The sequence below is a fragment of the Synchiropus splendidus genome, chromosome 2 (genome assembly GCF_027744825.2).
Source record: "Synchiropus splendidus isolate RoL2022-P1 chromosome 2, RoL_Sspl_1.0, whole genome shotgun sequence".
In the NCBI taxonomy this organism is placed as follows: Eukaryota; Metazoa; Chordata; class Actinopteri; order Syngnathiformes; family Callionymidae; genus Synchiropus; species Synchiropus splendidus.
Genome location: NC_071335.1, coordinates 32047121 through 32061696, shown reverse-complemented (window position 1 = coordinate 32061696; position 14576 = coordinate 32047121). Strand labels below are relative to the sequence as shown.

Sequence of the window (14576 nt, the reverse complement as noted above, 5' to 3'; positions counted from 1 at the left end):
AGCACAAGCCATTAAGTTAACAAGAATCAATAGTTCAATCCAAAGGTCATTCTGGGTCATTCTGCTGCTGAAGTGTACCAGCTCCATTCAGAACCAACCTCTTCCTATTGCACACATGGTCCTCAGTGATGCCAGTCCTGCAGCTCCAGTATCTCCTCCTTTACTCTCACTACACATCACTACTCACCATCGCAATCTAGAAGGGGCTCAGATCTGATCCCTCATGTGAGTGATTCTTTTATTACCTTCCAATTCGCAGATTTCACTCACCCCTATTTGTATCTTACATGACATTAAAGTCACATTTGAAAGAGATGTACATTCCCATGAGAGGTTATGGGGTTTTTCCAGCACCAGAAAAAGGAAAATAAATAAGTAAAAATAATGAAAATCCTGATTCTTTTTTAGGTGACAAGTTTGGGAATTAAATTCCATCAGGCTTTTTGACTCAATCTAATGTTTAGCTTCTGGAAATATTCCATGTACATTAGAGGCACCTGATGGCAGGAAGTAATATTCATAACACAATGTCAGATGAACTTTGTACAAATTTGTGTGTTGTCAAACACAAATACAAGTAGTAGCCTTTTATTTTCCAATTCAAACCTTAAACCGCCACTGGTGTTTGTGTGTGTATTTGTGCCTCCAGATCAGAACAACATTGATTTAACTATAGTGTATGTGCACGCTGATGCGTGTGAGTGTGTTGTCAGTTGCCGTACCACTGAGACCCAGTTGCCGCCTCTCCATGTTCTTGCGGTACTCATCCATGTCCTTCTCTAACAGCTCGGTGAAGGGGTTGGGAGGCTGGGGAGCCATCTGGTCCTCCTCTGTGGGCACGTATGGCTGAGGAGGAGCAGATAGGAGGCGTGAGCATGGTAACAACCAGACACACATGTTAACAAGAGTACAGCAAAAAAAAAAAACAGACTATAAACATGTTCCAGTGGTGGTGACCACATCACACAACCATCACGTCTGCAAAACAAATCTCACGCTGCTTATCCACAAACTTCAAGCTCTTTAAAACAGATATGAGAAACATCACACCTCACAAATGATGAACAGAGCTTTAATATGTCTGAAACAATTCTGATGCATGCTCATGAAACACACACCAGTGAAGGAAACACCCTCAAATGTCTATAAACTCCCATGCACACATTGAAAAACATAATTAAAAACATGCCAAAATGCCAACATTTTGTGCAGCGGCCTTTCATGAGGAAAACAAATTAACACACAGAACTATTAGTGGATATTTACCGTCACTTTTATCTGCACCTTAAAGACAAAATGCGCAGTCAACTTCTGTTTGTTCACTTAACCGACTAGAGTCGCATCCGTGTGAGTTTAAATATAATGGAAAATGTCTCCATCTAGCGGAGGGAAGGAGCATCTGCGCATATAATGTAATTACATTAGCTATTTCACATCACTGAGTTAAAAAAACGTTTTAAAATGTTTAAAAGTATAAATTAAAAATCACGTGCAATTCATTTTATGAACAAAATAGCTTCAATATTTTTATGAACACATGGCAGTTTCATTGCACATTTTTACTGGCGCAACAATGAAAAAAATAAAAAAATTAAAAAAGCTAAATGAATTATATATATTACATTACTATTAATAGATATATTTGGCTAAATGCACTGTTCCTCTGTCTCACCCGTCGTGGAGGATCAATTGGGATGCCAGCGAGGTGCTGAGATCGCGGCCCTGATGTCGTCACATCGTACCGATTCTGCTCTCTGATCTGTGGGATTAGAAAGAGCACATGCAGTAAATGATATGTTTAAAAATATTAAGGTTCAGAGTTCAGGCAGTTCGTCGTTAATTCAACACTCACTTTATTCCGCTTCTCCAGCACCTCGGTTGGGTTCGTGTTGAGAGGAACAAACTGATTTGGATCTTCGATACGGATCGGAGTTCCAGTCTCATCTGCTTTCTTCCACTAAATAAAGGAAAAGGACAAGGTAAAGTTTGGATAACAAATAAGTAATTTGGGTGCAGGTTAAAAATAGCAATTATTAATATGATTATTACATTATTGCTACTCTGCTAACACACAACATTAGTGTTTTGACTGTTTACGGCTGTAAACATCCACCGTTTAAACCATGATGATTGACAGGAAATGACATGGTGATCTCCCACTTGGTTCATCGGTTTGCTTTCATGTGTAATATATTACTTTGGCTGAAATAAATTCAAACAACATACAGATAACAGACTAAATCAGTTGAAGAATATGAAGTTGAAGCTTACGACGCAATACCTAGCCTCACCACAAGATGGACCCATTGCATCGCTACTGTAATATATATGCACCACTAATATTCTAAAGAAGGTTGAGTCACCGTGGTCGTCCTGCTGTTGTGCCGCTCCTCTCCTCCCTCCACGCTGACTTTGGTGTAGCTGTTGGGTGAGTTCAGCCAGCGCGTCTTCTCCCTTTGCTGCCGCTGCTGCAGGAACTTGAAGGGCAAGCGAGTGGCGCCGGCGTCCTCATCATCCTCGAACATGAAGGCAGTGACAGTGGCTGGAATCTCCACGTCGCTCTTGTGTCTCGGCTTGTTCCGCACAATTGGGTGCCGATAGGTGTAGCCCGTCCTGTAACCCTGGAGGAACAGGAGTTGTTTTAAATATGCATGAGGCGACGTAGTCATGACATCACAGTTCAACTCTGTATTTAATCCAAAAATGAAACTCATTGAGTCGCGGGAGCAGACTCACCAGATTGTCCAGCATCCTCATCAGAGACTCAAACTCCAGCTCGCCGAGCTTCCACTTGTACTGACCGCCCATGTTCACCTTGCCAGCTGCGGCGACGTCGGCGACGCGTGCCTTGTAGGTCTTCTGGTCCAGCACGATGAGGTTGTCCACTCCGCCAGCACATGAGATGGCGTTCACCTGACGCCCACATGCAGGGAGGGACAATCAACAAAACAATAGCGGCGCTTCCAAAAACGGTCACGAGGCTTAAAGAAGGTCGCAGTCGCAAGCATTAAAGCACACGAAAGCACCGACAACAAACATGGCAGGGGATTTATTTATAGAAATTAAGCTGGCTTTGCTGGGGGGGGATTAATGTTTTCTCATGAGATTTGGTGCAGAACATCATCTAAAACACAACAGTGGAGGATGCTGAACTGTCATTAATCACCTCAGACATTGACTCGTTCTGAATATGACTGTTTGTGATCAACACTCAGTAAATTGCGTCCAGCCGCAGCGCTAAACTAGAAACACTGTATTCCCCAAGTCTTCTGAAATCGTCCTTGAATAACTTTACTAAGGGATGCACTTTGTTTTGCATACATACAAATATATTTCTGTATATGAGCGTTTTACAGTATGAGTTGAGGAGTGGTTTTGAACACGTTCATGTGTGTATAACAACATACATAACTGCACGACAACATTGTCTTTATTGGTGCTCGGGTTTAGGCCTCAATGCGTGCGCTTTCACGATTGCGTTCCAGTGTGTGTATTCACCTGGATTTCACAGGCCAACTCTGCGTTGTAGATGTAATGAAACGCCTCCTCTATTGAGTCTCCCAGGGCAACGATACCATGATTCCTCAGCACCAGCACCTTGGACACACACACACATACAACAAAATTCATTTCTCATCTTTATTCAACCACTTTATTGTTGTTTATGAACAGGCTTTTAGCAAGGATTTTGAAACAGGGCGTCTAAAGACACCCCCCCAGGCCATTCCCTTGCAGACATGAAATGTCAATGACTGACTTTACTACTTGCTCTGTAGAAAAACAAGCTGTAAGCATTGATATGTACAAAAATAACTTTTTTTTAAACAAACATCGGACCAGACACCCTCCTTACTACAAGCCTGTTCATGAATAAGATGATTTTTTTTTTTAAATCTAAAGAGAATTTGGTTGAACCATGCCTGTAATAATAATACTAATAATACTAATAATAATAATAATAATAATAATAATAATAACTCAGAAATACTGACAAACTTAATTCCACCTTTATTTCCCAAAGTGTTAAATGATCTACTGACTCTCCTTGAAGAACAGTAGAGACTGTACTGATAGAAAAACAAACAAACCAAAGGTTGTGTGATTCACCTTGGATGTGGGACCGAGAGCCTTCTGCAGCTCCTTGCGCTCGTCTTGGTCGTCCAGACTGCCGTGATAGTTGTAGTAGGAGATCTCACCCAGAATTAAAGCCTCCTGGGAAATGGGCAGGAGGCCACACTTCATGCACGACACCTGCAGGGGGCGAGAGTGAGCAGAGCCGTTGACGACTGCAGTCCAAGGAGAGGGCCTGACTTCACCTGCTCTTCGTTGCTGGTAGTTGAACTTCAGCTTTATGTCAATGTTTTTGCGGACCAAAGGGCTAAATAAGCAGCTTAATCCCTAAAGCTGTTGATGACTAATAGTGAAGTTCAAGAGTTTTAGAAGTAGTGGATTTTGTTGCTCGGTTGGATGACACCCTTTCATGACTTTTTACATTTTAATGATGGCTCATTTGGTGCACGTGCCACCAGCAGGTCTGACCACATAAAACAATTACGGCGCTGTCAGTTGATGACATGCCCCAAACAGCGCCCCCGCTGGTTTAGTATTTTAAATTATTATATTAGTATAGTTTCGTATTTGATTTGGTGAGAAACAGTTACAGTTAGATTAATAATATATAGGACTCACTGCTGCCGTGGCGGGGGTGTGCACGTGTACGACACAGCGGACGTCTGGACGCATGGAATAGATGGCAGCGTGGGGGCTGAAACCAGTGGGGTCTAGTCTCAGATTGGTGGAGCCTTGCTCAATAACATCCCCGATGATATTGACCTTGACCTGAAAAACGACAGGGAGAGCAATGAGGAGGTGAACAAGTGCAAACGGCCTCACACACACGTCATGATTCCTGAGCAGAAATCACATTAGGCGGACTCTGCACGGAAACAAAACAACAACGGTGAAACCAGCGGCCCAGGCTGGTTATTGGATTACAGGACGGGAGACGTCGGAGATCCAGGCTGATAGCTGGAGGAGAGACAGCTGGACGACCATAAAAGGGACAATAAAGACAGATAAGTGCTGGATGGGACCGAAGCATGAAACAGAAGGAATCGCGTCAGGAAAAGTGAGTGCAGATGTCAGCGCTCGCAGTTAAGAGGTTGATAACAGACAGAGAGTCCTCACTGGCTGCGCCGGACCTGAACGCAACCACATGTTGCTCGGTGATAGAAAACAGAAGCTCACTTAACTCTCTCACAATGCTGTGTATCACAACAGGAAGCGCATCCATCATTCAGACTGAGGCGAAGACACCCGCCCATCCTGTCTCATTCCCACACGCACCTCCACGATTATTCCACTCCTAAATGATGAAGCACAAAATCCGAAAACAGCCTGCTGGTGACCCCTGCGTGAATCCAGGCAGAAAATCCTGGAACATGTCCAGCACTGTCTTTAAACATCCATCGAATGAGACTTTATTGATTGATTTGATTCGACCCCAAACACGCCGCCCTATCTCCACACATGGTGGTAGCCAGCTGTCAGGACGGAGCAGCACGGACTGGGTGGAATCCCTCCGGTCCACTATTGTTTCACCCTCCCGTGTCCTTCAGTCGGAGGCTGAACAAAGACCCTCTGTGACCCAAAACACCACACGTCTAAATATAATGGGAATGCCAAAGGCCATGCTAGAAGGACTCTGGATTCTGATTGGACGGTTTGAAGGTGATAAGAACGTTCCAGAATAGATACTTCAAGAGGAGCACGGTGCCTTGAATTCGACAGGGAATTTATGTTCACCATCCCAATAATGGAAATAAAGAAGTATTTGCCACAGTGGCCATGATGTCAACACCATCAGGACAGTTGTGACTCTAACAATAACACTGTGGCATGTCAGGACAAACTACACACGTACACCAAGAGCACCACCACATGTGGTCCACAGGGAAAACAATCAAAAATCAAATGCAAAAATATGTGGATACAGCAGATTATAGCTGGCACCTGTTGAAGCTCCATTTTCCGCAATCATTATGTTGAAATTATTGGAGAGAACAATTATGATGACATCATTTAGCTTGAGCTGCTGCACATGGTATGAACTTGAGGAGGAGAGTCTTTATCTGATGGCACCAGGGCGACCTGCACGTGAACCTTCACACACTTTCAGAGCAACTTCCAGCTCAACAACATCGTGTCTCAGTAAAGACTCCTAAACCCGGTGAGATCAGAAGAATATTAAAGGTTGAAAACAAACATCAGATGAAGTCAGACTACTGAAATGAAACAGTACACAATGTTCTTCAGTAGGTGCCATTGGCGCCAACCAACAGAGGTAGAAAATAATAGTACTGCTTTCACATAATGACATAAAAAAATATTCAAATGATTATCTTATAGTTTTTAAAATATTGAACTCCGCAAAAGAAATTGCGTCAGACAGTAAAAGCCGTTACTTTTGCATCTTAGACCTCAAGAAATTCAGGAACCTGGCAAGTGAAAGAATTAATATTTAGGCAAACAATATCAACTGGTGGAACTTGCCAGATTTGAAGCGGATGCCTCAGCGAATGAAAGCCCTCTGGGGATGATGAGGATGTGATCTTGCTCTTTGCTGACTCGAGCCTGGAGGACAAAACAACATGTCAGTCAAACCAAACCATAACTCAAAAAAATGTTGCCTTACGGCCTGGAATTTACACCTTTATCGTAAGGAAATTAAAACAGTTTCATGGTTTACATTATAAAAAAGGAATTCAGAGGATTATACAGTAGTTTTCATTTCCCACTAGGAATTTTTTACAGTAAGAGAGACAAAAACCTTGACATTGACATGTAAAAAACTAAACTTATGAGTTCCATTTCTCATCTTCAGTACATTTCTTTACGCAAAATATTTACACAACTCTTCAAGCAAAAATGTCACCTAAAATAATAACGCTCTATTTTGGCTGATAACCTTCAGGCAGTGAAACAAGCATATGCTCAACAGCTATGCTGAAATGTCACTTATAATCATCATAATCATTTAAACTTTGTCAAGAATATTGCAAAATTCTTGTTTGGCTCATGAAGTGAGAGCTTAGATGAGGTCCTTATTTATCACCTCAGTTGAGAAGAGGCGTGACTGTGGGCAGTCTGGAAAAATAAATGACATGAAATTTCAAAAATGAAACAGACCGGCTTCAGTGGCAGTCTTTTAAATACATTTACATGGGCTTTTTAAATCATCTTCTGTGACCTGATAGTGATTTAAACAACTTCACATGTGTAAAAAACAATTAAGCGACTACAAACATTCACTTCAAGTTCCTCCTCAAGTGTCTGAACTATTTCTGACTCAAAGGTTCTCTCGCAGAGACACTGCTTAACTTTGAACTTTGTTCCATCTAAATAATGCATGGCGGGTAAAAATAGAGACGAGTCTTGGAAAGAGCCTTTTAGCGCTAACTGCTTTTAACTCCCTGCTGACGTCTTACCGAGATGTAGGAGTTGGCCAAGTGTGCCCAGTTGAACAGGTCCACCAGTCTGTAGAGACTGGCCAGTTTGCAGCGCGTCAGCTTCTCTCCCTTCACCATGGTGGATGAATCCACACCGAACATGTCATTGATGGGTGTGACCATTCCCAGACCTGCACGCAAGACATCAGGGAAATATTAGAAGACCTGCTACACGTCTACTAGACCCACACTGCATCGTCTTGGATTTCAAATAAGAGCATAAATGAGTGTCTTTAATTTCTTATACACAGTCAGGGCCAGTTCTGTGATTGGAAGCAGGCGCTCCATATGGACGTCTGGACCAGAATTCATGAAAGAGCAGAAGTATTTGTGCCTCTTCCGGAGTCCGGACTCCTGTGTTTAGATAGTTTTTCAAATTGTTTGGGGGGTGGCTCAAAGTAGTCGCACCCACATGAGCAGGGAGACATGCCATGCTGGATGTCAGCATCTGGTTGCCAACCAAAGAGGTCAGTTACTCACTGAGCGGGGAGCTGTTGAAGCCGGCGACTGAGCTGGCCATGAAGAAGTCTGCAATCTGTCTGAGGGCCAGCAGACCTGTAGGGTTGTTCCCCTTGTTCTGCTGCTCCTGGATCAGACTCTCCAACTCTTCTTTGAAGGCCTGCGAGAAGACAACAACAGGGGTCAACTGAGAGTATAGTCATTTATGATGGGAGAAGCCAATGTTTGGTAATGAACCCTTTTGCAAAACCAAAAATAATAGCATGTATTTTACAGCACAAAAATTGACATTTTTTATTTTTATTCATCACATAATGACACAAACCTCACAGCAACAATTCAAGTGCATGTGTGTATATAAGTGTCTGCAAATAACCAAAGCTAAACAGTCAACATATATTGATATATTTATTGCTATGCAAGTGTGTTATGTGAGGATCAGAAAAACGGACTTCATATCAGGGGTTTAGCAATGGGGGGGACAGGAAACATGGATAACAGGAGGGAAAATAAGGAAGCGTTGTTAATCTCAGATTAGACATGCACCTTATGTTGTCAATCTAAATCATCCTAAGAGAGCTGCTGAAAGCAGATTGGCTCACACCACCACTGGTCGGTTGGGAGGAGAAAGTGTGTGGCTCCACGGTTGTGAAACAGTGTATTATGTGGGGTCGTAAAAACACAGCTGTCTGTATTTACGGCAGTAAAAAAGACATTTCTGTTTTCTTCACTTCATTTGTGACACATTTACGCTTGAAGGTTTGGAAACTGAAGTCTGAAGGATAAACTGAAGATTCATGCACTAAGAATTAAGACTTGAATGGGTCGTGGCTCAGAACTGAACCCTGGTTCAAGTGTCTAGTCAGGAAGAAAAAAGTAAGTCTCAAGTGAAGTGAAAAACACTAATCTTTCCATGATAACTGCTCCCAGCTTCCCTGTGCCACAGAGAGACATCCACTTGGTGTTCACTGCCCTTTATCAATATTAATGCTCCGTCTCAGTTCCCCTGGAGTCTCCAACATCTCTGACAGTTAGCTTCCACTCACATGTGCCCCCCATCGCCCCGGAGATGATTCACCAGTGCTTCATCAAGTGAGTTGGCTCCAGCGGCCCTCGAAGTCAGAACACAAGAGTCGATGCTGGACTGACCCAGACATTCTTCTGACTCGGCCACTGAGTTGCTCAGGCAACCAAGTAGCTGCGGATGTGCCATGGTGGTGGGTCCGGATATTTGTCAGCCGTTTGCTTCAGTGACTTTTGTGCTGTCAGACAGATATTCACTTGTAGCCCAGTGATATAAACAAGACTTGCTGTAAATACATAAACAATCCCTGTGTTTGTTAAGATGACTATGAGAGCAAAGAATTTCCAAACTGTACTTCTGGCCTCCATTAAATAGTTTCTGAATTCCTCCATCTAACTCCAGAAGCTACAGTATCTTCAAGAAACAATATCCGAATACAATATTTACACATTATGAAGGTAATCGCCGCATAAATGATCGTGTATTGGACATGGCTCGACACTTTTAAGTTTAGAATAGGCGATTGTTCTTCAACCGTCGATGTGAAATTCTCCGGAACTTGATTCCATATTTTTGATCCCACAAAATAAATTACACAACAACACGTGACAATATACATTTCATCATAATGAATCTTTTGAATACTCAAAGTGCACAGTCCCGCCCCAGTGGAAGGAATGTGCGGGTACAAGACACATAAGAAAACGGCACAAGAAACAAAACAAACAAACTACTTATTGATATGAGTATTTGCAGCATGTTACCAGGCAAGTAATAAATACACAGTACTGATTAGTGTCTTGTTGAGACTGACTAGATTTTGCCCTGGAATGTAGTTATTATGTGCCCCTCAACCTAAAGTGTTACCAGTATTTTACATAGACAATTTGCTACAAGACTTTGTAGACTTGGTAGCTCATAAGTATCACATGAACCAGACGTGGACCTGCAAAGTAGAAGACCTGCAGCCCAGAATCACAGGACTCCACAAGATCAAATAGGGAAGAAAATAAATATGTGTACTGGTTGCAGTGGCGGACTGTCAGGGCCAGCAAGGCCTTCTCTGCTGGCCTAACATAACCAGGAATCATGAGCATATTTATGACAAAAGTCAAATTCATTATTAATGCATTTTCCCAAAAAATATTGACTGTAGTATACATAATAATCATACTCATGTCAGCGTGTATCCTAGTGTTGTTTTTCTAGGATAGCGTTTTTATCCAATCAGAATCCAGCTAGCTTGTGTGGACATGTCCAAGGCCTTCAGCAGCAACAGTGCAGGCGCAGGTGCCCTCAGAGTGACCGGACACATATAGTTGATGGATAGTTGCGATAGCCAATCAGATCACCAGTTGGGGACAGCGAGGCCTTCTAACTGGCCTCATGTTGAACGTGACTTGTACGCGTCCTGTGATTGGATACTCATAACGTCATGGACTTGACTGAAGGCCTATGTGTAAAATGCACGGCCCACCACTGACTGGTTGGTATCTGGGTCTAAATTTGCTGTATTTCCACTGCTCATATTTTGCATCATCTTTCACCAAAACAAACACAACCAGAATTACACAGAGCTCATTGCTTCAGGCTCCTCTCTGTTGTGGATCAGCCAAACATATGTACCAACCGGAAGCACGTCAACTGCCACTTTGTGTGTGCACAAACATACTGTGGCCATCATCTCAGCCAGGACATTTTCCTGGCACAGCCAACACTATCTGGTCCTAGCAGTTTGCCACACTCAAACTTGACTGTTGGCAGCTTTGTGAGCTGAATGACAGACTGGTTCTTGCTGGAGATAGTGGTTTCAATGACCCACAGCACTTGAACAATAGTGAAATAAGGGTTTTAAAAAGGAGACTGCTGAATAGAATGTGTTTTTCATCTAATTTAAATCAGGAACTCAAGCAGGTCTGTGAGCGTTCAGAGTAATAAAGTTGGTAGTGCCAGCCACATGGAGAAAGAAGGAATAAAGATAGGAAAATTGGCTGCGGAAGAGCAGGTCAGACGTAACAAACTTAGGTTTAGTTTCCTAGACTGGCCAGTGATCTCAGTCCCTACTGGTCAGCCTGATGTTATTGTGGCAAAATGGTCTCTGCTCAACCATATTGTCAACACCCAACAACACAAAGGCAACCTGTTCCCTCACAGACTTCAGATGGTTATGTCTTCAACAACTTTTGATGCACATCTGAAAACACATTTATACTTGAAGTCTTTCACAGTGTGCTCAATCACTTTGAAGACCAATTCATGCTGTTATTAAGGTCAAATGTGCAGGCAATAAACTTATAAGCTACATTATGAGCTACTACATCTGCAAGACAAGTAGCTGAGTGGATCATCATTGTAAAAAAATAAAAAATAAAAAATTATTTGATTCAAACAGTATTTCCACTCAAACATGTTTCTGGTAATAATTCTGGGGGTTTCCCCCCTTGTTGCATACAAGAAATGTGTCACAATAGCATAGCTAAAATGAAGCAGAACTCTTTTTGGGCACACCATGCGGCTGATGTAGCAACAGAGATACTTGGAGACGAGGACCAGCCTGGAGAACACATAGAGCAACACATTCAGCAGCCACTTCTGCACCCTGGCAAAGACAAGGCTGTTGCCCATCAAGCCACAGGTCTTATTCCAGATGAGGGAAATGGAACCTATGTCGCTTGCTGAGGGGAAAGTGTGGTGGATCTTATTAACCACACATGATGGAAGGGGTACTACTGATGTCTACCCAAGTGTCTCAAGCGTTATGCTATGTAGCCATTCCATCTGAAAAAAAAGCCCCCACAGTAAAACAGTATTTCTTCCTTTTAATTGTGGCTTTGGTTGAACCCATGTCATGGACCATTTAACTCCTGGTTACTTAGGTAAGAAGCCAACAGTTTGCTAGTGTATGTCTGATCAAGAAGCAAGTATATCACACATATCATATGCCCTGTATATTTGTATATAGATTTGAAAACAGTATCTCTCCAGCAGCAATGACATTTGACTGTTGCGGAAGAGAGGCAAAGAAGAGCTCAACAGTGCAGCCTCGAGGGGAAAACAAAAAGGGGACTCGGCTGTATTTTTTCAGGCATTTCTAACACATTAAAACACATTTTGTGGATTGTTTGCTCACCCATTATGGAAGAGCTTCCCATCGCCACAGATAAATGACTTGCTGGGACTAAGACAGACTTGTATTGAAACTCCAAATGTCTGAGAATATTGTCTCAGTAAGCTAGCGTGTACAGTACACATCAACACACGTACACAATTCAAGCAAAGGCAAGAAGATTACAACATCAGGGATTTGATTTCCATCATCCAAAGAGATTACTTGAGGGGCTGAAAGTGGATTTCGTCATTAATATTTCTGTCAAAACCCCCCACATCTGTTGGACCAAAATAACATCCCGCCATGTGTTTTTGCGCAGCTCTTCTCACGTCCAAGTTAGTGTCTTTGAAAGCCAAAATGTATATAGGAGAAATGACTTCATACATATCACTAGCACAACATGTAACTCCAATAAAACAAGCGGGAGACATTTCGGAATCCAGCAGTTTATTCTGCATTTATTCTGGGGCCAAGCATTCACAAAAGGCATCTTCTGTTTGTGGAGCACATTACTGCAGTCGCATGACAACCTTCAGGCAACGTCATGCTTCATTTTCGTCATAACCACCAGCGCCCTTCTGAATCAATACTGGAACAAGTCGTAGTCTTGTCCACATGTTGAAAGCTTGCTGAGCGAGTCACAGTATATATCAGGGGCTGCATTATATACTGTGACTGTTGAAGGGAAATTAGATTATAATAGAAGACAGTTAGATTTAACTTAAGTTATATGAATGATCTAAATTAATAAATACTGATAATTATTAAATAAGGGGAAAGTGTATGGGGTGACGTTATGTGTCAAATGTAATTTCAATGTAGTTATGGGGAAGAAGAACAGAAAACAAACACTTTGAAAATTTATATTCAGAATTTTAATTGTACAGACAAGGGGCCGCAGCTTGCCCAGGTGTAGAAGGCTATTCCCGCCGAGCATGCTGTGGTTAACTGTATCAGCCAGAAACTTGGAGACATATAGCACATTTCTTTTCTTAGTTGAGCTGAAACTGCTGTTTTCTGTCGCACTATCCGAGTATGAGGTCATTTCCTACAGCAGGATAAGATTACGCTCTCACAGTAACAAATATCCTGCACAGGTACACTAGGGAGAACACAGTGACCTTCATTTTCAGGTGTTTTGATGACGTCTCCTAACTCAGATCATTTCACCTTTGTGCGATATTAACACAAAGGGATCTACAGCGATAGTAATGCAAGATACCAGCACATTCAGTTAACATCCTCCTGGACACACCAACTTTCTCAACTCAAAACAATTCCAGTATGGGCAGCACATTTTTTTTATTCATGGTCTTTCCACAGTTGAAGACCTTGTGACCTTTCACCTTATGGTCAATGTTTCTGCTGACTGTTTGCGCGATGGATGTGGAAATATCAATGGCCTTCAGATGAAAACTCTGGTGAGTTCAGTTTATTTCTGAGCCAGTGTTTTGACGTTATGAGTTGCTTACTTAAATTTCCACCTCTTTTTGATTAGCCAAATGAATATCATATCTCATTTGTAACAGTAGAATAATTCTAGAATAGTTTAAGCTACACTACCACCGGCAAGACTCGTCACTGTGTGGTAGCCTTGAACCCTGAAACCACACATTAGTAATGCAGTAAAGGAGCCAACTCAACCGAGTCACTGTACTCACTTGAACCTCCTTCTCTTAAGGAAGCAAACATGGACTCAAACATCCTTCATACAAGACCATCTGTTGCTTTACATCTACATTTAAAAGGGCATCTCTTTCTTTTAGGTTCACCACTTGGAAGTCCAGTTAGCAAACTCCCTGCTTCAGACTATGTGAAGATCCCACTTGTGACACCACTTGCCGCAGGGTCTGGGGGATACCCGCTTAGTCTGGCTGTAGTGGTTAACCCCAGAGTCACACTGTCTGTCTCTCTACTGAAATACAAATAGGTGGAGGCTTCAGGAAGGGCCTGTGGTGAAGTACGACAGTTACAAATGACTATGGCCACATCCACATTTTTAGAAGGAATTCCCTCAATTTCCGTGGTTTGCTTTAAGCACCGGGAGAATTGTTTTCATTTTTTAGGTCGCCCCCGATTTGCAATAGACTTTCAGCATGTTGCCCTCTAATCCTGTGGGCACGACTCCACAGCTGAAGTTTTGCTAAGTTCAGCGCCCAACAGATGTTGCGAAATGCCAAACAGAAACACAGCTGCCAAAACAGCTCCGAGGGGAGAGGCGATGGTTTCCTACAAGAATCTTGGAAGCGGGTCCGACCACTAATGTTCTATCAAATGAGGCCTTCAGGACTTGAAAAGAAGAAAGGAAAAACAAAATAGAGAGCAGCCGTGACATTCGCCTCCTGTGAGTGTTTTTTAACTGGAACCTGCAAGAACAAAGTAAAGAATGCACTTGGGATTGAAGATGGTGGAAGAAAAAGAAAAGTTCCTTCACCAAAATCTGAGGAAAAGCTGAAGGAAATTGTAGTTATTGAGA

General features: G+C 42.4%; 1 protein-coding gene across 7 annotated transcripts in view; it reads right to left on the bottom strand.

Annotated features, from left to right (window-relative positions):
- Positions 1–14576, bottom strand: part of LOC128753506 (gamma-adducin-like) — a 68587-nt gene that overhangs the window by 7325 nt on the left and 46686 nt on the right. For 5 of the 7 annotated variants that reach the window (XM_053855282.1, XM_053855284.1, XM_053855279.1 and 2 more), the window contains 12 exons: positions 7989–8127; positions 7488–7639; positions 6553–6633; positions 4690–4839; positions 4108–4251; positions 3499–3597; positions 2737–2913; positions 2364–2621; positions 1853–1957; positions 1673–1759; positions 1267–1284; positions 723–846 (listed from right to left, as the gene is read on the bottom strand). In XM_053855282.1, the coding sequence (XP_053711257.1) occupies positions 723–846; positions 1267–1284; positions 1673–1759; positions 1853–1957; positions 2364–2621; positions 2737–2913; positions 3499–3597; positions 4108–4251; positions 4690–4839; positions 6553–6633; positions 7488–7639; positions 7989–8127 (1534 nt within the window). The remainder of the gene's footprint in view (positions 1–722; positions 847–1266; positions 1285–1672; positions 1760–1852; positions 1958–2363; positions 2622–2736; positions 2914–3498; positions 3598–4107; positions 4252–4689; positions 4840–6552; positions 6634–7487; positions 7640–7988; positions 8128–14576) is intronic. The other 2 variants (XM_053855285.1, XM_053855283.1) reach the window with 1 other exon arrangement.